This window comes from Podarcis bocagei (genome assembly GCF_964188305.1).
Source record: "Podarcis bocagei genome assembly, chromosome: 8".
NCBI lineage: Eukaryota > Metazoa > Chordata > Lepidosauria > Squamata > Lacertidae > Podarcis > Podarcis bocagei.
Window position 1 is genome coordinate 67,183,493 of NC_138133.1, and position 24,965 is coordinate 67,208,457.

General features: G+C 44.7%; 1 protein-coding gene and 1 long non-coding RNA gene across 3 annotated transcripts; both read left to right on the top strand.

Annotated features, from left to right (window-relative positions):
- Window positions 1-28: 28 nt before the first annotated feature.
- NDUFAF6 (NADH:ubiquinone oxidoreductase complex assembly factor 6) lies at window positions 29-22,202 on the top strand. 2 transcript variants are annotated; one of them, XM_081204988.1, is made up of 9 exons: window positions 29-247; window positions 3,861-3,960; window positions 4,406-4,528; window positions 10,567-10,623; window positions 11,552-11,654; window positions 13,111-13,244; window positions 16,410-16,511; window positions 21,024-21,080; window positions 22,058-22,202. In XM_081204988.1, the coding sequence occupies exons 1-9, from the start codon at window positions 39-41 to the stop codon at window positions 22,184-22,186; spliced, it is 1,014 nt and encodes a 337-aa protein (XP_081061114.1). In that variant the 5' UTR covers window positions 29-38; the 3' UTR covers window positions 22,187-22,202. The 2 variants fall into 2 exon arrangements, with proteins under 2 accessions (XP_081061114.1, XP_081061115.1); XM_081204989.1 differs by having other exon boundaries at window positions 219-247; window positions 3,861-3,964.
- On the top strand, window positions 16,519-20,477 carry LOC308593218. The gene is made up of 2 exons (XR_014010861.1): window positions 16,519-19,832; window positions 20,113-20,477. It is a non-coding gene; the product is annotated as an uncharacterized lncRNA (long non-coding RNA).
- Window positions 22,203-24,965: the final 2,763 nt, after the last annotated feature.

The following is a 24,965-nucleotide window of genomic DNA, read 5'->3' on the forward strand; positions in this document are numbered from 1 at the left end:
CCCGCTCTGATTGACAGGCGGGGCGGGGCCTGAGCAGAATGGCGGCGGCCGTGGCTGCAGTCGCGGCGGCGGCTCTGGGCCGAGGGCTGCGCCCGTCTCCCTCCGCCTGGCAGCTCCGAGGTCCGCTCGCAGGCCGCAGCCGGCTGCTCTGCCCCGCCGCCTGCGGAGGGGGCGCGCCGGCTGTGGCCGCTGCCTCTCACCAGTCGGGGGCAGGGGAAGGCGAGCGCTACTGCATGGAGCTGCTGCGGTGAGTCGCTGCAAAGAGCTTTTCCCCGCCCAGATTCCTCCTACTCGCGGCTCGGATTATTTTTGAGACGCTGCGATGATATGTTGGTGCATGTGTGCTGTTGGTGCATATGATATGTGCAGCGCATTCGGCGCGGCTCGGTGGCCCCGGGAGGGTTTTCGACCTTGGGCTGCGATCGTGTGAAAAGAGGGAGACCCGTGTACATTCCCTCCTTGGGGGTCACCTCTAGTGGAGCACATGGTGTCTACCCCTCCAACCCACCCCAATTTTATCCAGCCTGGTGCCTTCCGGATGTGCTGGCTGGGCCTGGTGGGAGTTAATGTTTATTTTCTATTTTTTCTCTCCCAGGAGCGAAAGGTGGGGGAACATGGTTCTGTCCGCTTCTCCTTTAATCTTCACAACGATTCTGAGAGCCAGTGGCAGGCTCAAGGTCACCCAGCCAGCTTCATGGCAGAGGGGGGATTTGAACCCTGGGCTTCTCCGGGTCGTAGTCTGACACTCTAACCATTAGGCCACACTGTCTGCCCGCCTAAGCTGTGTTAACCTTCCAGTTGGATTAGGCCAACGAATGCACTTTATGCAGGCCTCCTTTTTAAAAGCAGCCAAGAAGCTGTAGCTGGTACAGAATCCTGTCTCTGCCCATGCATTGTGTTGGACAGCAATATGGGGGATCATGTTATGCTCACCTTCGAAAGCAATGTGCTGGCTGTTAGTGAGCTGTTGGGCCCAGTTCAGGGTCAACATCTGGAGGGCAGCAGGTTGGCGATGGCTGCCTTGGAACAACTTTGTGAGTTGGGTTAGCCTGGCAGCTGCTGCTGACTGGCCCAAGCTCACTTACTGAGCTCCATGGCTAAGTGGAGATCTGAAACTGGGTTTCCCCCGTACTTGTATGACACCATAATCCTTACTCCAGAAGTCATTTAATAAAGTTTGTTGCTCTGTGAGGAGCCTTATCAGAAGCTCTTTGCTCTCTGGTGGATCCTGCATCTGAACTAACCTACCAGACAGTGAGATTGATAGAGAAGGGGAGTATCTCAGTGGTAGAGCCATCTGCCTTGCATGCAGAAGGTCCCGAATTCAATCCACAGCGTCTCCAGGTAGGGCTGCAAGACCCTGGAACGAAATCCTGACTCAGAAAGAAACAGCTTCCTATGTTCTTATGAACAAAGGCAGGCACAGCTTTTCTCTAGAATCAAAGTTTTCAAAACACGTACAGCAGAATGAGATTGCAAAAGGCTGGCTTGAGGCTGGCTGATTTAGGGTGAAGCAAGTTGCTACTTACGTAATTGATTGTTATAGTAGTTTTACTCCCTGGGGGAGGTGTTTGTGGAATTTTCCAGCTTGGCTGCCAAAATTACTTGGGCAGCCTTGGATTATTCACCTTGACTTTGGGGTCTAGTGGCCTTGAGCCATTTTGCTGTTCTGTCTCATGTTGCGAAAGTCAGGAGGCTTCAGTGCTGAAGTGGTAGAATGAACTGCCATCACTCCATACTGCAGGTAGAGGAATTGTATATGACAGGCATGTCCAGCTCCCAAGAGACTGTGATCTACTCCCAGTATAAAAAAACTGGCAGTGATCTACCCGTTGTCATTGGAGGAAGGAGGAGCGTGCGTGGGGTGGATGGATTGCCCAGAATTGTTTTTTTTAGGAGGGAAATGCCCAGAATTATTGAGCTTTTGGGGGCGAGGATTGCACAGAGTTTTTTTTAGCTTCCCCCCATAACTTTTTGTACACAATAAGGATCCTGTAATCTACCAGGATCAGCTGGGGATCTACCAGTAGATCACGATCTGCTGGTTGGAGATCCCTGGTATATGACCTCTGCTGCTGCTGTTGCTGCTTTTTAGTGGTTCTCTACAACTAGAAAACCAGTATTGCTAGTTCAGTGGTGCATGATGTGCTTTCAAGTGATTCCCCAAACCATGATGGAAATAATTATGGAGTGAGAGGAAAATGCCCAATCCTGTCACACCGCTGATTTTTTATAGTATTGGGAACCCCTGACGTTGCATAGCACTGCAGCCCAGAGTTAAGCATTCGTAGTGTAAAAGTCTACTACTAGTGTGCACTGCTCCTTTTATAGAGCACAAGAGGTTCCTGCCCTATGGAACTTCCAGTCTGAAAACTGATACAGGGGAGACAGAAAAGGGAGAAGGAAGCAGAGGTAACTGGGAGAAGAATGTTTTTTCAATGCTGAAAGAGCAGGAGCAAAGGTTTTCGGCAGCATTATATTGGGATAGGACTGTACAGTGGTGCCTCGCAAGACGAAATTAATTCGTTCCGCAAGTCTCTTCGTCTTGCGGTTTTTTTGTCTTGCGATGCACGGTTTCCCATAGGAATGCATTGAAAATCAATTAATGCGTTCCTAGGGAAACCGCCTTCAGACCAGGTCCGGGGACAGTCTGTCCCCGGACCTCTTCTGAAGGCTGGGGGGGGGGACAAGGGCTTTTCTTCTCACCCCCAGCATTTTAAAAAACCCTGGGACAGCGGAGGACTTCTCCGCTGTTCGGGCGATCTTAAAATGCTGGCGGGCGGCATTTTAAAATCGCCCCGGACAGCGGAGGACTTCTCCGCTGTCCAGGGCGATTTAAAAGCCCCTGGGAAGGCAGGCGGGGGGGACAAAGACTTTCGCCCCCCGCCCGCCTTCAGAAGGTGTTCCCACCCCCCCGCCCGGCTTCGCAGCAGCGCTACGAAGCCCGGCGGCTGGGGCAGGTCCTCCCGCCCCCCCACCCCGCTTCGGAGCAGCGTTCCGAAGCGGGGTGGCTGGGGCAGGTGTTCCCACCCCCCGCCCGGCTTCGGAGCACGGGGAGATCGCTTCTCCCCACCGCCCCTTGCTTCAAAAGAGGTCCAGAGGCAGCGGGAAGCGCTCCCGCTGCCCCCGGACCTCTTTTGAAGCAAGGCGCGGTGGGGAGAAGCGATCTCCCCGCCGCCCCTTGCTTCAAAAGAGAAGACCCGCTGTCCCCGGGGCAAGCTTCGTTTTGCGAAGCAAGCCCATAGGGAAATTTGTCTTGCGAGGCAACTCGAAAACGAAAAAACCTTTCGTTTTGCGAGTTTTTCATCTTGCGAGGCGTTCGTCTTGCGGGGTACCACTGTATTGAGATACTGTAAGAACAAAGAGTTTCTGCTGGCCCCTGGACTGAAAGGGAAGCCAGTCTAGGGATTGAAAGAGGAGCATATGTTTTTCGTGCAAAAGCTCCCAGGTCCAATTCCCAGCATCTCCAGGTAGGGTTGAAATAGACTCCTCCTTGAAACCGTGGAATGCTGCTGCTGGTCAGTGTAGTCAATAATAAGTTAAATGGACCAGTAGTCTCCTTTGGTATAAAACCTCTTCCCTGTATTCCCAAGGGTTGAGTGAATGGTAGTATTCTAGGCCGGAGTGGTCGGATGAGGAATATAACTGCAAACATCTCCATGGGTTCTAAGTTTAAACCACAAATTCTCCCACAGGGGGTTTGTTTGCTAATGTATGTGTGGGTGGCCTTGACAGGAAGAGTGCTTGAAATTGCATCATGCATTCCCTGAACTGGGGACAGTTTGTATTTACTCCACTTTTGTTTAAATGAGCTTGTGACAGAACATAATGCTTTTATCTATTTTTGTTTTCCTCTCTAGGAAACGTGACTATGAAGGGTTCCTCTGTTCGTTACTGTTGCCTGCAGAGTGCCGTCGCTCTGCTTTTGCTCTGAGGGCCTTCAATGTAGAACTAGCCCAGGCAGGTATTAAATGATACATTAGTAAAATGTTGAATCCTTTTTTTAAAAAGTGACATTTAAATTTGCCTTTTTTCCAGTTCCATGTTACATTGATCTGTTCAGTGAACTTTCCATAATGTACCCCACATCTCTTTGAGTGGCTGCAGCAAGAGTAGCCTACATGATGTCACCCAGATGTTGTGGACCACAATTCCCATTGGCCATTCTGACTGCGAGTCGGAGTTCACAACATCTGGACGGCACCATGTTGACTGTCCCTTTGTAATGTCTAAAATCTTTGTTTTGTGCAGTGCTGATAGCCAGCTTGATTGTACGGTGAATAAATGTAGCAGGTGGCACTCAAGGAATTGGGTATATGCAAAGAAAGAAATGTTGGCTTGATTATTTTAAGATCAATAAATTGCAGCATTATTCACTACCAACATAACGTTGCTGCTGTTCCAGATTAAAGAATCCGTAACTCAGAAGACAATCGGCTTGATGAGAATACAGTTTTGGAGGCAGGCTGTGGAAGACATGTATCATGACAACCCACCACAACAACCAGTTGCCGTAGAGCTGTGGAAGGTAAGAAGTATATATGTGTACTACAATTCACATGTGTTCGCCATTCTTTTAATCTCTTGGGACATGCTGTTGGCAAACCAGCCATGTTTGGTTTTTTTAAAAAAAATATTTATTGAGGTTTTTTAAAATAATACAGTTAAAAAAGAAAAAAAGAAAAAAGAAAAATACAAAATAAAGACAGTTTAAGAAAAAGACACATATTTTCTGTCACTTATTTTCCTTTAACTTATTTCCAGGACCTCCTCATACCTCCCTCCTTTGTATCCCACTTCAAATTATTGGTTCAGCAAATCCTTACCATTAAATTTTAACCCATTTATAACCCTTTTTTCATATTCTCTTAAAGCATTACAGCTGGAAACCCCTTAATTACTATCCAACATCATTCTATCCTTCATTAATTTTACAATATTTCTGTAGATAGTCTTTAAATTTCTTCCAATCTTCTTCCACCGACTCTTCTCCCTGGTCTCGGATTCTGCCGGTCATTTCTGCCAATTCCATGTAGTCCATCACCTTCATCTGCCATTCTGGCAAACCAGCCATTTTTGATGCACTTGGTCTAAGCAGTTTGAATTCAAGGTGATGCAGATGTTTTAAAGAGGAAATACAAGCACAGCTGTGGTTTGCCTCTGAGTGGGAATTTTGGTATTTCCTTGCATTGGAAAGTCATGGGAAGATTAGGCCAGGCATTATAACTGACCTGTCAAGCTCAGCATTCTTCAGTCAGATACCCTGGGCCTGCTTTATTTCAAGCATCTAAATCAAGGGCAGTGAACCACTGGCCCACAAGCCATATCCAGGCCCACCAAGCCAATGGTGGCATTGGCAGTGCTGAATGAAGTCCCCCACCTCACGCCTACCTTCCGTCATTGAGAGCCCTGGGAAACAGCAAGGAATCATTTGCCGCAGGTTGGGGTGCAATTTCTTCTTTCTGGAGCCCTTCAATCTGCTCTCGATGGCAGCAGGTAGAGGAGAGGTGCTTTGTTCAGGGCCAAAATGGTAAATTGGGTCAGGGGCTGGTGGGTAATTCCATGGGGCTTAGCAGGATGGTTTAAAACCTTTCCACCCAGCCCAGGGCTGTGATGTGAAGTAAAATGCTACTACCACCACCACCACACCACCCGTTCCTCTGCTGCTCAGTGAATGCTCTGTTTGGTGTGTGTCTGCTTTGATGTGTGCTTGCATGTGTGAGAGTGCGGTGTGGCCACACTCGCTGCTAGCATCTGCCCCAGAGGGGTTGCAATGGGACAATGATGTTATCAGGCCGAAAAAAGTTAGATACCCCAATTTAGGAAATCTGCAGAGTGCTTCATCTGGTTTAAGCAAAGTAGATTAAAAGTTAAGCAGCTCTCCACGAAATCACCTGCTGATCTTGAGGGGAAATAGCCAAGGAGACAATGTGAATGCATTGCTGTGCTCCATTCTGTTATGAATCAACTCAGGTAGGCACACTTCTGTTGATGTCTAGATGCTCGCAAATCCACTCATCAGTGGTGAATGTCATTGGTGAGCAGAATGCCCTTCCCAAAGGCTGGCTTAGTTTCCCCCCCCAATGTGATTCCCAGAAATTTCAGAGGAACAGCAAAAAAACTGCCTTCTGCCAAGCCAGACCATTGTAACACCATAAAGGTAAAGGTAAAGGTACCCCTGCCCGTACGGGCCAGTCGTGTCCGACTCTAGGGTTGTGCGCTCATCTCACTTAAGAGGCCGGGAGCCGGCGCTGTCCGAAGACACTTCCAGGTCACGTGGCCAGCGTGACGAAGCTGCTCTTGCGAGCCAGCACCAGCGCAGCACACGGAAACGCCGTTTACCTTCCCGCTATAAAGCGGTCCCTATTTATCTACTTGCACTTAGGGGTGCTTTCGAACTGCTAGGTGGGCAGGAGCTGGGACCGAAAGACGGGAGCTCACCCCGCCGCGGGGATTCGAACCGCCGACCATACGATCGGCAAGTCCTAGGCACTGAGGTTTTACCCACAGCGCCACCCTCTGTCACCATAGTGACAGCAATTCATGAGGGTCTTCAGACAGAAATCTTTCCCAGTCCTACCTGGGGATACCAGGATACCTAGGGCCCTGTTGCCTGTGGTTTGCCATAGAGCTATGGCTTTTGCAACCAAATTACAAAACATAGATGTGAATGTATTCCATTGAAATCAATGTGACCTCCACCTAGTGCATTTCAGGAGTAGATTAAGGCTGTATTTCTAAGCATTCTTTATTGACAGTCACCCAGTTGTTGTTGTTTTTAAAGAAGATGAAACTTGCTTCCTAGTAAACTATTTTAGATGTCAATATACAGTGTTTTAAATCCAATGTTGTGCTAGAAATCAATTACTATATAAGCTGGCCGTATTGCTTTTTAAATGTATGTAATGGTATTAAAGTCAAGAATAATAGAAGAATAATCAAATCTGTAAGAGTGATCAAATCTTCAGTGTAGAATGCTTTTATTGGCTAGATATTCAAGTTTCCATACTATTTTGCGGGTAAAGGCAGATGTGGTGTGAAAAAAGATGTTGTATTGTGTCCCTCAACTACAAGGTGAGCTTGGCTCCACAACTGAAATGGCACATATATCTCAGCAAATCAGGCGTTAGTCTTGGGTTTCCCGCAATGCTTCTGGCAGACTTCCTGTCTTTTAGTGTGAATGCTTATCTGTCTGTCCATTAATCTTGATTTTATTTTTAAGTACACCCTTTTGTTTAAAGGGGTGCAAAGGGTCAGTTGTTCATATGAGGAGGGTTTGGCCAATCAGCAGAGTACTCTTGAAAAGTATAAAAGTGTTTCTTCCCTGCTTCCCAGCAAAGGTTGACCCTGGAGAGGAATGTGGATTAATTTTCAGAGAAGGCATTTCCAGAGCAACCACTCCCCCCCCCACCTCTTATTTATCTGTTTATTAAATTTATATATTGCCTGTCATCAGAAGATCTCAGGGCTGTTTGCAAGATAAAAACAAGGTAAAGGCACAAATAAATAGTCAAAACAGAAGCAACAGAACAGTAACCCCAAAGGCCTGGTTGAAGAGGGACACCCCCTCCCTAATTAAACCCCTTCCCTTTCTCTAAAGATCTCCGGTACATAAGTATCCCTCCCCTTTTATGCAGACAAGAACCATATGAGGTAGTAGATTGGGCTGAGATACCCAAACTTATGGATACAGTGGTACCTCAGGTTAAGTACTTAATTTGTTCCAGAAGTCCGTTCTTAACCTGAAACTGTTCTTAACCTGAAGCACCACTTTAGCTAATGGGGCCTCCTGCTGCTGCTGCGCCGCCAGAGCACAATTTCTGTTCTCATCCTGAAGCAAAGTTCTTAACCTGAAGCACTATTTCTGGGTTAGCAGAGTCTGTAACCTGAAGCGTATGTAACCTGAAGCGTATTTAACCTGAGGTACCACAGTATGCAGAAATGGCAAAACTTACCGGAAGAATAAGAAATCAAGATAACAAACTTTTTATAAAAGACTGGAAATGGTTTATTGAATATTTACAGATAATTTTTTAAACATAAAAACACTGGCAGGATTACTGTTATAACCTGCAGTTACATAAGGGTATATATTTAAAGAAGATAAATAAATGAGTAAGAAAAGTTAATTTGGATTATTTGCATTATTTGGATAGAAGATATTAAAAAATAAATTTAAGGAACCACAGAAATAGGGGGAAGGAAGGCAAGTTTTAAAATGTCAAAATGATTCTAAAATCATTGAAATGTACCGGTATATATCTGAAAAATATAAATAATGGTTTTTGGTGTTGTTTTTTGAAAAAATACATTAGGCTGAGAGACGGTGAGTGGCCCATGGTCATGGCCGAGTAGGGACTCAAACCTGGATCTTTCTTGTTCTAATCCAACACTCTAACCACTATACCAGGCTGCTGCATGTGCCATCCCGCCGTGTATTAGTGTACACGTTTCAACAGATGGCAGAGTGCTTATTGTTCTCTCCAGTCCTTGGTGTCTCCCTCCAGGAAGGGACGTGAATAATTTTGCCAAGTTCCTTTTCAGTGGCTTCCTCGTGAGCTTGGCTCTTGTTCCCTGATTCCCTTTCCAAGTCCAGTACAGCTTGTTTACTATACTTTTCTTTTTTCTTTTTTTGCTATGGACTTGTCCAGACTTGTTTTTCTGAGTGCCCCTTATAGATGAGTCATAACTTTATTCTTTTGTGAGTCAGAGAGGGAAGAGAGTCTCTCGGAAGAGTGGTGTTATTCAAGCAATTAACATTTCTTCTGCTGCTGCACAGATTGCGCACCATATTTTTGCTACTCGGCATGTGTTATTGATAAGAATTTTATTGTTTAGTCAAAGTATTTACTGTGCAGTGGGGCCAATTCTTCCTCCAAGCTGGTTGGCGTACCAGACCTCATACACTTCTAAATTGGGTGTAATTCGCGTTTTTCTGGCACATACATGATTTTTAAAAAATAAAAACAATCTATCTGCTTGCCAGTCTTTATTGTGTCATTCCCAGCATTTATTTTCAAGATTTATACTTAGCCTTTTGATCAAATCATCTCCAAGGCATCTTAAAGCAGATTATAATAATACAGCACATAGCAAATTAACTTGCCTTCTAGTGATGGGGTTGTAAAGAGAAACGTGGAGGGGACAGGATACCCTTTCTGCAACTCCCTGGGATTCCTGATTTTCATATGCAACTTGCGGTGAGCCCAAGATAAATGGTTTCTCTCCCTACCCCCAAGTCTGTTTTTTATTTATAAAAGTATCTACTTCCCTCCTTTGCTGGGCATCGCTCATCCAAGGTGGCTTACAATATTAACTACAGAATAAAATAACATCCGTGGGTGATACCCAGCTAAGCAGTTCTGCTAGTGCAAGCAGTTTTCACTACACAGCAGAACTTCCTCTCCCAGCACACCCCCTGAATATGTTTGGGGGTTCGTTCAACCCTCCGGAGCAGATTTAGGGGATGCCATAAAACTATGCAGGATGCGGGTGGCGCTGTGGTCTAAACCACTGAGCCTAGGGCTTGCCGATCGGAAGGTTGGTGGTTCGAATCCCCTCAATGGGGTGAACTCCTGTTGCTCGGTCCCAGCTCCTGCCAACCTAGCAGTTCAAAAGCACGTCAAAGTGCAAGTAGATAAATAGATAAAGGTATTACCCAGCGGGAAGGTAAACGGCGTTTCCGTGTGCTGCTCTGGTTTTGCCAGAAGCGGCTTAGTCATGCTGGCCACATGACCCAGAAAAACTGTCTGTGGGCAGTTGCCAGCGCCCTCGGCCAGTAAAGCGAGATGAGTGCCTCAACCTTACAGTCGTGTGCGACTGACTGGACTTAACTGTCAGGGATCCTTTACCTTTACCTTTTACTCCATAAAATTAAGCTCCAATGGCCACAGCGTAAACAATGATTTTAAAACGTCTTAAAATATATGCCAGTTAAAACAAATAGAAACAACATAACATGACAGCAGTATTATGTTAGAGTCTATCTTCTTTCACAGAGGTGAACATGGATGCTCATAGCATGTGTCTCTTTAATGTCTTAGTTGGCATTCACCAGCAGTTTGTGGTGCAATAATCAATACTTCTGATATTTATCTCTTATTGTCATAATTGATAGTTCACTCAGGTGCTATCACTGATGAGCAAGAGAGTTGTTTCAGCCCATGCTTTCACTCTCCATTCTTTCTCTAAATTAGCTTGGATCTTAATGTTAAAATCCCAACTTAAACTACGCATCTGGCAGAAAACCTGATGAGTTCAAGATGTCTCTCTGGAGTAAATAGGATTATGGGGGAAGGTTTGGCTTTTTCTTCTTTTTTTAAAGAAACAATCCTTTATTTAGTGGCTGATTTATATGATATGATGATGGAAAGGGAACTTTATATAAATCAGTAGTTTTAAGACACATGAGAACAAAACAACATGCAAATAAAATATGACCTTCTAATAAAAGCTGGTATTGTCAATATTGCTCTTTCCCCATGTGCTCTTTGTTCTGACCTAACTATATTCTGGTTTGGCTTTTCCTTGTTCTCAAATAATTACATTGTGTTCCATCATTTCCAGGCAATCAAGAGGCAAAAGTTAACCAAAAGGTGGCTTATGAAGATTATTGATGAAAGGGTAAGGTTTTTCCCCATTTAAAATGTTCATCTATGTGAGCTTTTCTTCTACTTGATTCTCTGCCCAGAAAGCCTGTGGGAAACAAAATACCCCCCTCCATATAGGAATAAAGTTTTCATACAGGATTTTTCATTATACTATGAGCATATTTACACTTGAGTTACAGTCACTGCGTTGTATCCAGCGCTGCTTTTCCACTTGTGCAATGGAACATCCCTTCCCCACACCTCACATCCTCCAAATTTGCTCTGGAGCTCTGGTTCCCAATGTGTGGCACACGCCCCACAGGGGGGCAATTTGATTTTTAAGGGGGGCAATTTGGAAGCTTGTTTAGACCAAGCTAATGTCCTTTTAGGCTTCCTCCACGTGAATAGGAGTTCATTTTTTGAATAATAAAAATTATATGTCATGGGGAGAGCACCAGGATTTTGGAGATGCTTAGGTGGGGCATGGCCAAAAAAAGGTTGGGAACCACTGCTCTAGAGGGTTGGGAGAAGTCCTGTTGTGCAATTGGAACTCTGTTAGGCAACACTGGATACAACCCATTATTTCCCCCCCTCCCCCGGGAGCCCTAAACTGCAGTGAGAGCTATGGTTAGTTTCAAATTAAGCCAGCCTCAAACCATGGCTGTGTTCATACATAACGACAAGCCAAACTTCTTGGCGTATTGTGATGTTTATTGGGAATGAGCAGCACGCTGGGTGCACACTGCCTGTTTGCTCCTGTTCTGCTTCTCTCCTGTAATGAACAGGATAAAACGAACCAGGAAGCCTTGACTTCCCATTTCGTCTGAAGCAGGGATTGTGGTTTGTTGCTCTCTATTTGCTATTTTTCTGTGATGAGAGTTTGCTTTGATACCAGCAATTCATTCAATCAACTTAGCCCCGTGTTAGGAGACAGGTTTTGCTTTCTGTTTTCAAACTCCTAGGAAAAAAATATGGATGATAGAGCCTATCGGGATATCGGTGAGCTTGAAGCATATGCTGAAAACACCCAAAGCGCTATCCTTTATCTGACGTTGGAAATGCTTGGTAAGCGCCTCTTTAGTTACCTTGTCTGTCAATAGCCTTTTATCAATGGGTGCAGAATCCTGGGGACTGTAGCTTACAAGTCCCAGCACCCTAACAAACTACAGTTCCCAGCATTCTCTGGGGCAAGCCATGTGCTTTAGATATATGGTGCGGATATAAGGCTTGTGAGGCATTTCAGCATTGTTTGAAAAATTGGCTTATATATAGACTTGGTGTTGACGCTTGCAATTTCACACAGCACTATAATCACAACAGTTGCAGTTAGCACGAGAGAAATATGGTACAGCGAATTCAGCCTCTGCTTTTGGAGCCACCTCACTCATAATTTTTCAGTTGTCTCGTAGGCACTCATATTTCTCATTGCTTACACAGAGAACCCAATTCCTGCTGTTTTGTGTAGAAAAAAATTAGCAAAGGAAGGGGTTGAGCTCTTGGCTTATGAGCCTACCATTGTCCTAGGCATTGCCCAGTACAGTGGTAAATCAAGCATTGGGTTAAAACGTTTAGTCTTTACTATCAGGTCTTAAGGGCAGTCTTTGGAGACTAGCCCTAGTATTTACTATCAATACAAAATGAGATTCTTTCTTTGTGTTGAAAATATTCTAATATTAATGCTGAAATGAGATTTGCCCATCTGACTCAGTATTGTCTATTCCAGGGTTTCCCAAATTTGAGTCTCCAGCTGTTGTTGAACTACAACTCCTGTCATCCCTGGCTAGCAGGACCAGTGGTCAAGGATGATGGGAGGTGCTCCAACAACAGCTGGAGACCCAAGTTTCTATTCTGATGGGCAGCAGCTGTCCAGGGCCTTGGGCAAAGGCCTCTCCCATCATCTGCCATCTGATCTTTTTAGTCTGAGCTACCAGAAATTAATCCTGGGACCTCCTGCATACAAAGCATGTGATCTGTCCCCAAGCCGTGCTACTTTGCCAGTAGTGGGATTGCACGCCACCTTGGTAAACACAATTTTCCAAACCTGCATTTGCTTAGATCTTGCAAAGGGTGCATCCTTTGTATGGCAGAATTGCTGGGTGAGGGAACAGCTGAACATTGCTCCCCACTGAACTTCCTAATAAATGATCCCCAGCTCCCACTAAACAAACGTAGAATGGGAAACCTTGTGTTTGCCCTATAACGTGCAGTTCTGTCCTCGGACAGCTACTGTTTTAAAATTGCTTGTGGCTTGAGTTGTGCTTTGCAGCTAATCGTGTGTAAGTCCCCACTGGGTGAGGTGGAATACAGAATCACAAAATGGTAGAGTTTTAAGGGATCCCGGGGGTCATCTGGTCCAACCGCCTGCAATGCAGGAATCTCAACCTGTGGTCTCTCATCCTGGTTCAAACCATATTGGACCCTGCTTAGCTTTGCAACTGGGCTGAATGTGCATGCCTTCCAGTAGCTCTGCTCAGGATTTCATTCACAGGGTGGTTTTGATCTTCTGTTTCTGCAAGGACAGGTGTGAAGGACCTACATGCCGACCACGCTGCCAGTCACATCGGGAAAGCGCAAGGCATTGTAACCTGCTTAAGAGCCACTCCCTTCAATGCCAGCAGAGGGAAGGTGTTTCTGCCCATGGACATATGTATGCTGGTAAGGCGATACAGCTGGGATCCAAACTCATAGCAGTAATCACAACTGCATTTCCCCCCTCCAGACTCTAACAGTAGGGCTTCTTGAATTTTTCAGCTTTCACATTCCAACAATGAGAGGTGTTAGAAAGTTTGTAACATCACTTGGGAATCCAAAATATATTTTGGTTACATTAATATAATTCAGTTTTGCTTGGTAAATAAAATGCACATAAAATTGCATTAAAAATAATTAAAAATGATTGCCAAGTACTTGCAGTTATAGTAATAATAATAAAAAAAATTATTTATACCCCGCCCTCCCCAACCGAGACCGGGCTCAGGGCGGCTAGCATCAGGTATAAAAACAATTGATTAAAATACAACTTAAAAACAGGATTAAAATACAACTTAAAATGCAGCCTCATTTCAGTGGAAGTATAGATTAATATTATTTTTTGTTTCTATATTATATTTTACATTACCTGCCACTTTCAGAAGATAAAATTAATTTTTTTTGGCTTTCTGAGAGCAGTTTATTTGCTTCTTAATCAAACATAGACTTAACACACTAAATGCTGTCCAGTCACAAAGATAATAGATTTGAATTCCCGACAACCAAAAGCATATTTTTAAGACCCCTCACTGAAGAAATTTGCAAAAATTAAGTTTCACCCTTAAGATGACATGTGCTACTGTAACAGCGTCTATATTTGATCAGGGCATTCCTGTATCACTCCTTTCTTGAAAGGGCTTCTCTCAGGCATGTGGCTCGACTCTGTTCTGATAATGAGCAGGAAATAACTGAAAGCCCTTTTACCTAATCTTTGGAACAAATTGCTTCTTGATACGTTGCTGATTCCTGTGGAGTGCAGTGTTACCTGTTGAGAGGGAAGAAATTCTGTGTGGAATAGGTAGTACTCCCTCCAGCAATGGGAAGCTGCTTTATACTGAGTCAGGCCAATGGTCCATCTAGTTTGATATTGCCTACACTGACTGGCAGCGACTCTCCAGAGTTATGGACGGGTATCCCCAAGCCCTACCTAGGCCAGAAGCTGAAACTGGATCCTTCCACATGGGAATCAAATACTCTACTCCTAAGCTATAACCTGTTCCCATAATTGAACCTCTCTACCAACGTACCTATTCTTGAGGAGCTTACAACCTAAAATTTGACACAGGAAAACTACAGAGGAAGGGAAAGCAGGGGGAAACAGGGTGGCAATATGTGCCACTTTCAGTTAAATATGTGGTTTGGCTTGCCTAGTAAAATGGTGTGTACTGTGGCACCATTCACATAACAAGAAACTACCTTGGAGATATTGACATTTTCAAAAGGGAGGGTCTGTGGCTTGGCCTTTGAAAAACAGGGAGTCCACAGCAATGGGGAACCACTGGCCTAGTACAATGAAGAGCCCACAGTTGCCTGCAGTTCCCACCCCCTAGTTTGCTAAAAGGCCATGGAGGAAGGGGAGCTGCTGTCTCTGCAGTCCAGCCAGGAATGTGGGCTGGTAGCCTCTTAGTAGGCTAGATTTCAAAGCGACTTGTACCCAAAGGGCTTGTGGAAGAGAGATGGATCATGCACCCTACCCTGCCAGTTTCCATGCTGGCCATGCAGGAGGGATAGAATAGTCTGTCCCTTCTCTGTCAACCCACTCACTTGCCTGAATGGAATTCCTTAGTTTCCTGCAGCAGCCAGGTGCTTTGTTAAATACACAACTGGCCTCCGTCACAGTGAGACACGGGGTAACAGGAAGCCTCTCTTGTAACTTACACTTGAGGGTGGGGAGGTTTGGCTTGTTTCTTGGAGTGACTGGCTCATGTTTATTATTAATAATAATTCAATTTATATCCCACCCTTCTTCCCAAACAGCCCAAACACACCACTGAAACAGTACCATTAAAAATGTTCCAAGAACAGTTTTAAAACAATCACATTCTCTCAGCCAGCGGCTGTCAGGAACCATGCCTTTCAGCCATCAGATACCTGAGTAAATGAATATGTTTTTAAATTCCCCCTGAAAGTCAACAATGGGTAAGACAGATGGGCCTCACCAGGGTAGGCAATGCCGCAAGTGAGGAACCACTACAGTGGTACCTTGGGTTACAGATGCTTCAGGTTACAGACTCCGCTAACCCAGAAATAGTACCTCGGGTTAAGAACTTTGCTTCAGGATGAGAACAGAAATCGCGCAGCAACGGTGCGGTGCGGTGGCAGCAGGAGGCCCCATTAGCTAAAGTGGTACCTCGGGTTAAGAACAGTTTCAGGTTAAGAACGGACCTCCGGAACAAATTAAGTTCTTAACCTCAGGTACCACTGTACTGAGAAGTTCCTGTCATGGGACAACAGCAGCAGGGCAACCCCAGAAGGCCTCACCTGTTGATCCAAGATGGTTAATACTGGGGAAGGCACTCTGTTCCCAAGCTGTTTAGGGTGTTATATGTTAGTGCTAATGCTTTGAATTGGGCCCACTAGGCCAGGGATGTCCAATCGGTCGACCATGATCGACTGGTTGATCCCCGGGAGGTTTGAGTCGATCGTGGTCAATCGCAGGCTCTTTTTCCTTTTCGGGGGAAAAAGAGGATCTGGCCCTGCCCCCCCCCCATCCTCGATTCACACCTGATGCTAGATGGAGTTTTCACTGTGAGGCTGTTTGCTTCCTGATCAATATTTTGGTGAGCAACTTTTCCCTTTTTCCTCCTAAAAGCTCAACATTTTAGACCTGCCCCTCTAAAAAAAGGTCAGCAACTTTGACCTGAACCCCCCAAAAAGCGGCAGATCACTGCCAGGATTTTTTCTGTGAGTAAATCGCAGTCTTTTGGAAGTTGGACGTCCCTGCACTAGGCCACACAGCCATCAGGCTGCCCCACTTCCTCTGTCAAATGCCCCCTCTCTTTAAACAATGGTGGCTGACTAGTGCCTTGAAGCATTTATTTATCCTTTGCTGTTTTTGCCTGACCAGAAGCAGGTAGAATGATATTTCTGTACAGGGTATGCAAAGCCTAGGGATGTTTCATGAGGGAGGAAGAATATGGGATCATGTGCTGACATGATGTGATTTAAAGTGCCAAATTAAAAATGATAATTGTGCTGCAATTGTGTAGGCTGGCCATTCCTAATTTATTTACCAGAAATGTTTCTAACTTGTGATGTTTTCTCCTCCTCACCCCCTTCCTGGTGTATTAGCATGGTGTTTCGCAAGAGGATTTCATCAGGCGTAATCAGGAGAAGAAAATGAGGGATGTAATATATGACATTGCCAGTCAGGCACACGTACATCTGGAGCACGTGAGTTTCTGCCCTTTTCCCTGATATCTCTGTAAGAATATTATTGTAAACAATGACTGTGCAAAACAATTCCTCCCTTTAGACTTTCGTAGCATCCAGCATTTTGATGGTCGACGGTATAGCCTTTGGTTGTTGGTGGCTCCCACCCTGTTTGCCTAGGATGGGACTGGAAAATGAGCTTTGAATGTGATCAGAAGTCTTATATGAATATTTTATGATATTCTATATTTTATGATAGGGCGCCATGGAAATATTTTCATAAATAAATGTTCATGCTTTTAAAAAAGTGTGATGGAATCCACACACATATAAAAACGCTCTGAAAAACTGCTTTTCTCGTTGAATTTGGCGTAGCTCACTGTCGCCATCTAGGGTCACATTTGTATATTGCACTTTACAGCACATTTTAAATGTTTTATTTGCATCCGTATAGCTGAGTCCCAGTGTTTAAGTGAGCCACTTCCATCTGAAGAAAAAACAGCCTTCGAGCCCCAATTCAGAGTATTCAAGTAACCTGGGGGAAATAGTCCCCTCCCTGACTGCTGTTTGTTCCCAGAGGTGCTGTTTTGCTGGAAACAACCCCTTTAGGGGCAAATAGCAGTTGGGTTGGGGGTGTGTGGCTCAAGAGATTTTTGATGGATGGCTTTGTTCCAGATCAGGGCCCCCATGGATGCTTTCCCTTCAAAATTATAAATGCCCAGTATAATTACATGTTTTTAAAAGCACGAGCAAGACGGCCTGTAACTTGGCCCCTGCAGAAGTGACATCTGCTCAGATACTTTTCCCGGGGATGCCTCCGAAAACCTCCTTCTGCTAGCAGCTGGTGCTGTCTTGCAGTTCAGCCCAGGTGGTCTCCCTGATTAGTGCTGTCACTTTCAGGTTTTGTGAAGCCAAAGGAAAGAGGCATGGGCTTTCTCGAGCCCCTCTTGGTGCCTGCGCTGTCATTAACACTCGATATAACGAGTGGCAAACTGAGCGAGGCAAAACACAGCAAAAGGGAAGGAGCAGCATAGCCCAAACCACGAGGCCCATTTCTTTTTGTTCTGCGGTCTCTGCTTGTCCTGTTTGACAGTAATGCGATGCGCTGTGGACAGGGCCTTTTGTTGAAGAATCAGCTGGCACTTTTGTTGGATGCCCCCGTCTCCACTTGCAAGCTGCTCTGCTGCCGATTCCGCAGTTGGACGAAGGCTCTTTTCTCAGCAAACCATTAAATAAATTGGCATCCTCTCTCGTCCCAGCCCTGTTCCCCACCCACCAACACAGACAAAGGCGATAGCTAGGTATAATCCATAATACATAAAGGATATTTATTAATTCTGTTGGGAATGGATGAAAAAAATGATTTACAGTGAGTGAGCTTTGAAGGGTCAGTTCATGTTTCTGGTAACACAGGCAAGATTGGACTGTATTTTCAGGGAATATACTGAGCTGTAACCGGGATGAAATTATTGACTGTTGTAAATGCAAATTGAACTAAATTGATGGGTGCCAGCAAAGCTTGATGAAAGTTGCTGTTCTAGTGAATCTTCATTTATGGCCAGCAGAGGGCAAAATGAACCTTCTGTCTAAGATGATTTGGATTTTCTTTCAGTTTGATGTCCTCAGAATTGCAGACTTAACCCTGGGAAATGTTGTAACTCCTGTTAGCATCCTGATTTAGTTCTGTGTGTCTCTTGATTGATTAACACCCATCTATGTTTGCAAAGTGAAATAATGTGCTCTCTGCCAGACCTTCAAATTCAGTTAACTACCATACTTTTCTGTGTACAGTGGTACCTCGGGTTAAGAACTTAATTCGTTCTGGAGGTCTGTTCTTAACCTGAAACTGTTCTTAACCTGAGGTATCACTTTAGCTAATGGGGCTTCCTGCTGCCGCCGCGTCGCTGGTTTGCAATTTCTGTTCCTGAGGTAAAGTTCTTAACCCGAGGTACTATTTCTGGGTTAGCAGAGTCTGGAACCTGAAATGTCGGTAACCTGAAGCATCTGTAACCCGAGATACCACTGTATAACACGCCCCGTGTATTTTTGGAGGGCAGAGTTGTTGAGCATTTTTTAGGGGGAAATCATTCACCTGCCAGACCGACAATGCTGCTCGCGAGCATCGACAAAGCAACCTATCCTCCGTCCTAATGCCGAAAAAGCAGCAAAAGGCCCACTCATTTGACACAGCAACAGCCAATCAACAACAGCCCTTGCAGCAGCCACCAATAACAATCTCCAACTCGCAGCAGCAGCCAATCCCACAGCCCCACAATGCACTACCCATGTATAAGACGACCCCTAATTTTGAACATGATTTTTGATTAAAAAACATAGTCTTATACATGGAAAAGTATGGTATTAATTTCATTTGATCTCTTTACACTAGTTTTTCCTCAAAAAATATATTTAAAAAATGGGGTGGGGGGGGGAGGCCAAAGCAGTTAACAATACTTTATCCCAAACAAATATAACAATATTGGAAATGGCAAATTGACTAGGGATGCTTGAGCAGTTTGATTTCTGTGAATTCCTTGGGGCTCGGACGTAGTCTTTTTGATGGCGCTTTATCAATGACAGTAATGATTGGCCGTCTTTTAGCTTTGACATGTTAAATATTCCTGTTGTTGGAGAACTTGGCCTATAAAGGGATTCTTAGAAACCAATCAAGTCATTGCTATTTGATATTAAGATTTTGTTTAAGGGATTGGTGGAAATATATATATATGCACTTGCAATCCAAATGACACTGAAATATTTACTACAGCCATGCAAATAATCTATGGTGTCCATTGCTCTGCCAGTTGCTTCCCACTCTTTCTTGTTGTTTGTTGCATATCTTGTTGCCTGTAGCATATCCTTCCTGCCCACACACCACAACCTAGTCATTCATGCTTCTTCAGCTGCCTGGACAGCTGAAATAGTCTTCTTCTGTGTTCCAGCACAGAAATAGCAATGCAGTGCTGTGAAGCCTCTGTATGCTCTCCTGTCCAGCATCCATTGGAGCATGGGAGAGAGCATGCAGTATTATGGCTATGCTCTTTTGCCCTGACATTTGGCTGCTTCTGTCAGTCTTGCAAGATGGGCACTTAAGGAGAAAATGCCGTGCTCTTTTCAGCTTGGCCTAGTGGGTGTGTTGGAGTTGGTTACTTACCTGAGCCACTGAGTTGGGGGCAAATGGTACCTCTGTCTTATTGCATTACTTAATGTGCTCGTCTTACACCTGGGTTGCAGCTGATGTGTGAAACATATACTTGTTTTGGTTGTAAACCTTCAAGGCAACTCCAAATAAAGCAAAAGTGTTTGGTGGTTGGTCCTCAGTTAGAGCTTGAGAGTACAGTAGTACCTCTAGCTAAATACGCTTCAGGTTACATACGCTTCAGGTTACATACACTTCAGGTTACATGCGCTTCAGGTTAAAGACTCCGCTAACTCAGAAATAGTGCTTCAGGTTAAGAACTTTGCTTCAGGATGAGAACACTGAGTTGGGGGCTCCGGCGGCGCGGCAGCAGCAGGAGGCCCCATTAGCTAAAGTGGTGCTTCAGGTTAAGAACAGTTTCAGGTTAAGAACGGACCTCCGGAACGAATTAAGTACTTAACCTGAGGTACCACTGTAGTGCAGTTCTTGGTCATGTTTTTTTGTGATGACCATTGCATTAATACAATATAAAACTTCCTTTTACATCCAGCAACAGTTAAGACTGTGAGTCAACAACTTTGATCATGCATGGATCAGACATTGGTCTGTTTCATTGTTCAAAGCTTGGATTGTCACCACAGCACTAATAGAAATAAACTGTTGTTGTTAGATGAGCGGGATGTAGCTCAGAGCATCCGCTTTGCATACAGGAGGTCCCAGGTTCAGTTCCTGATATTCCCAGCTACTGCTGTGAAGGACCCCTGCCTGAAATAATAAAAAAAATATTATCTATATGCTGCCCATCTGACTGGGATGCCTCAGCCATTCTGGGCAGCTTCCTGCAAAAATTTAAAATACATTAAAAACTTCCCTTTACAGGGCTGCCTTCTGATGTCTTCTAAAAGTCGTATTGTTGTTTATCTGACATCTGATGGGAGTGTGTTCCACAGGGTGGGCGCCACTACCAAGAAGGCCCTCTGCCTGGTTCCCTGTAACCTCACCTCTCGCCATCAGAAGGCCCTAGGCGCTGGACCTCAGTGTCTGGGCTGAAAGCCTGGAGAACTGTTTTCAGTGTAAACAATACTGAGCTCGATGTTCTAATGGTGTGCAACAACTTCCTGTGTTTCTATAGTGATGGCATAGCCCAGAGAAGAGGGAAAATCTACAGGATCATGTTTCTGGCAGTCAAAAGGTTACAGAGAGTGTAAAGAAGCACAGTTAGATTTTGCAGGGACTGTGGCGTGTTTTCCCAGGTCTGCTGTTACATTTTGATGTACATGATAAACCTGATTGTGCGTGGCATGACAGTGCCCAGTTCATGAAAAATCTTGCGGTATGCTCAGTATTTTGAATTGCCTCTTGAAATCTAACGTGCTTTTTCTGTCTGTCTGCAGGCTAGGTCCTTCAGGAAGAATGTTCCTGTTAAAGCATTTCCTGCCTTTCTCTATACCGTAAGTGGGGCTACTGCATTTTTACCCCCTTGAAAATAGCTTGGATCAGCAATGGGCAATATGGATCTCTCCCTGAATACTTCAAGAAAGGGTGGGCTGCTGCTTGTAATCTGGGTGGCTCTGTTCCCTCCCAAGTGTTCCCAAGGCGTTCTTTGAAATTCAGAGCTCCTGTTTCTTAGATGCACATAGGAGTTTGATGTGTTCTGCAGTGCTGCTTCTGATAGCGTCATTCTCTCCATAGCCAATGCTCGGGCTGTGGGTGCTGTTGGTTTTGTAACAAGAATGGCACCACTTTTGCACAAGAGGGAGGAAACCACAGGCTTTGTGTATCCCAGAGTTTGCAAAAGTACAAAATCTCTTTGGGGTGTGGGGAAACTAAAGAAGGCGGAACGGAGACAAAAAAAATCCCCATGAAGACTGAGCATACTCAGTGGATGCCCAGCAAAACATATTGGGTAGGACAGAAAACCAGGAGGGGTGGTGGAGGAAGAAAAGTATTTGGTTCTGATCACTATGTGGGTGGCACTGTGGGTTAAACCACAGAGCCTAGGAGTTGCCGATCAGAAGGTTGGCAGTTCGAATTCCTGCGACGGGGTGAGCTCCCATTGCCTGGTCCCTGCTCCTGCCAACCTAGCAGTTCGAAAGCACGTCAAAGTGCAAGTAGATAAATAGCTCCGGCGGGAAGGTAAATGCCGTTTCCGTGTGCTGCTCTGGTTCGCCAGAAGTGGCTTAGTCATGCTGGCCACATGACCCGGAAGCTGTATGCCGGCTCCCTCGGCCAGTAAAGCAAGATGAGCGCTGCAACCCCAGAGTCAGTCACGACTGGACCTAATGGTCAGGGGTCCCTTTACCTTTACCTTTTACTGATCACTATAAATGGACATTTAATCTGTTGCTGCTGTTAATCTCTTGTCCTTTCACTTTAGTAATAATAATAATAATAATAATAATAATAATAATATCCCTTTCTTTTCCAGGCTGCTCTTGAGGATTATTTGAATAAAATACAGAAAGTTGACTTTGATATATTTCATCCAAGTTTGCACAGGAAGAGCACTTTACTACCTTTGCATTTGTATATTAGATCCTGGAAAAAAACATATTAAAGTGTATTCGCCATGAGATCCGAGTCTTTCTGATTATTGAGTTTTAGCCTCACTCACCTTGCAGGTTGCTCCAAGTGACATACATAATGGTTTTTCACCCTCTTCTCTTTCCCTGCCCACTGTTAACGCGCACAACAACCATGTTAGGAGAGTTAGACTGATCTTGTATCACAGAGTAAACTTATTGGCTAAACCAGGATTTGAACCCAAGTCTCCCCATTGATGTCCATCACTCTTCACTGCACCACACTGGCTGGGCTTCTGATCGCTGGCAGGGGAGCAAATTCCTAGGGCTCTTTTCCCTGGCATATGTGCTGCTTTTGTTGAACACCCTGGCTAGCTATTTGTTTATTTAAATCGTGTCTTGCCTTTCCTTTTGTGGCTAGCAACAGATAAAAACAAAATCACAAAAATGACAAAAAACAAGATTTTAAAAAGGAGACAACTTCTGGAGAAGCTGCCAAAACGTTGGGATGTACCACTTATGTGCATTGGACCTGTCCTGAGGTAGCTGCTTTCACAGACAGGGCATTTGGAAGTAATGCAAAACGTTCCAATCAGACAGTGGATAAAAGTCCCCCAAATGGGATTGCTAAATTTATTTAATAGTGAAAACAAATATCTTAAAAGTAAACCCTTAATTGAGCATTTGCTGATGGCTGTGCAACCATCTGTCAGAAGGTTGTTAAAGAGGAGGACAAGAGGGGAGCCTTCTCAAACATTTTACTTGAACAATATGTCGGTCACATTCTTCAATTGACTCTTAACAGCCACATTATGCCTTTTAACTGTTTCCTCAGTGCAAACAATGCAAGAGTTCATGAGCACTGATAGTCATATGACTCCTCTTTAAAGACGTTACTCTTGACATCTACGGGGTTTGTTCTTCTGAGTGTTACAGCAATATATAATCTCTTATTTTTCTCTACCCAGGGTGTGTCTGCTGAGTATGGCTTACATGTATGTAGAAACCAGAGCTAAATGAGTGCTTGGATATTCATATATGACTAACCTAATGCGATCTTCCTAATGGTGAAACAATGTTTTGCATCATTCTTTGCAATGTAACAGTACAGAAGTAAGGAAAGTACTTTTGGATGTAAATGCCTAGGTATTTGTTGGCGTAAGGGTGGAAGAATGAAACACTGCAACATCACATTTTCTAACCGTGTTGTCCTTTGCATAGGCAGTGTGAGTCACAATGCTGAAGTTCCAGTCCTGCAATTTGATTCACTAGTCTTAATTAGAAGTTGGGGTGATATTTTTTAGAAACCAAAATAATCTCAATAAAACACCATTGGCAGCCACTGGTCAAGATAATTGTGTCATAGTAACCTGGTTTGCTTGACAAAGTAAGCCAAACAAATGGAAATAAATATTTATTTTTTTGAAAGCCCTCTGGCTTATTGGGACTGCATGAATCTTTGGGCTCCCGGAGAGGGGCTCACAGATGCATGTCTCTTTTATTCTAATGCCATGCTGAGCTAAGACAGGGTTTGACTTAGCTTGCTGTCCAAATCCAGGCTTGTGGTTAAGCTCTGTCCTCACTAACCATGAGCTGAAGCCAAGGGGAGGGGGAAAACTTGCTCTCCTGGTTCAGGAGTAAAAAAAAGACTGGGAAAAGGAACAAAGCAGCTGTGAGCTCCTCTCTAGCAGCTTGCATGTGGCCTACTATGTTGAGCGAACCAGGCCAATATGCCTCTAACTTGTATTGCAGTGTTTGGGAATCTCCACTGCCTTGTGCATCAGCTTGAACATATCCATTCATTTAAAAAAGTTACCCTGCTGTTTGCAACTCCCAGGTGGTCTTAATATAGGAAGCTGCCTGATACTGAATCAAACCATTGGTCCTTCTAGCGAAGAGCTTGAGGCAGGAGTCTCTCCCGAGTCTACATGGAGATGCCAGGGACCTTTCGCATGCCAAGCATGTGTTCTGCCAATTAAGCACATCCCTCTCCAATCCAGGCATTCACCAGAGCCAGGCCTGCAGAGCTTTGCCACCTGTTCCATCATGTGTGTTTAGGCCAAACTTCTTCAGAAGTTGTGGGATTCCAAGTCCCACCAGCTCTGGCCAGAATAGCAAATGGTTCAAGCAAGGTATTGGGAATTGTAGTTCAACAACTTCTGGCACACCACAGGCTCGCCAGCACTTGACTACACCATAACCTGGCCCATGGTCCATATGTTATTTACAAAAATATATAAGGAAAGTAATTTCTTTCTTTCTCCTAAATGGGCTGGAAGCTTCCTGGGACCAAGCGCACTTGCTCCTGCAGCAAGGCTGCCCCTTCTTCATATGTAAGCTACCCATAGTGATTTGAAGGTAGTGTCACAATAGGAGGGGTGGAGGGAAGAATTGGTGCCCTTGCATCTTGCAAATGAGCAGTAGTACACAGTTTGTAGCAAAGCCCCAGATGCACAAAATATCTCAGTTCTGTATAACACAATTCACCCAGTCATCTATCTGTTTCTCCACGTTACTTCTTTGTAGCTATCGTTGAGTTGTTGAATGAAATTCTGCATGTAATCCCCCTCTCGCCTCCCCCCCCCCCACTTTAATCAGGATTAATCCCCACAGCTGCTTTGTTGTGTAACAGCATCCAGTGCTTTTAGTGAACAACGTGCCACATAATGAATTTGTCTAAGCGGAAGATCCTACTGCAGTTTCAATCAGAGGGCCTATTGCACTGAAGGAAACTTGGAAAATCCCAAAATAACAACTTAATGTGAAGGCCATTACAAGCTGCGCTTTGCGGACCAGTGCTTTAATGCATTGTTG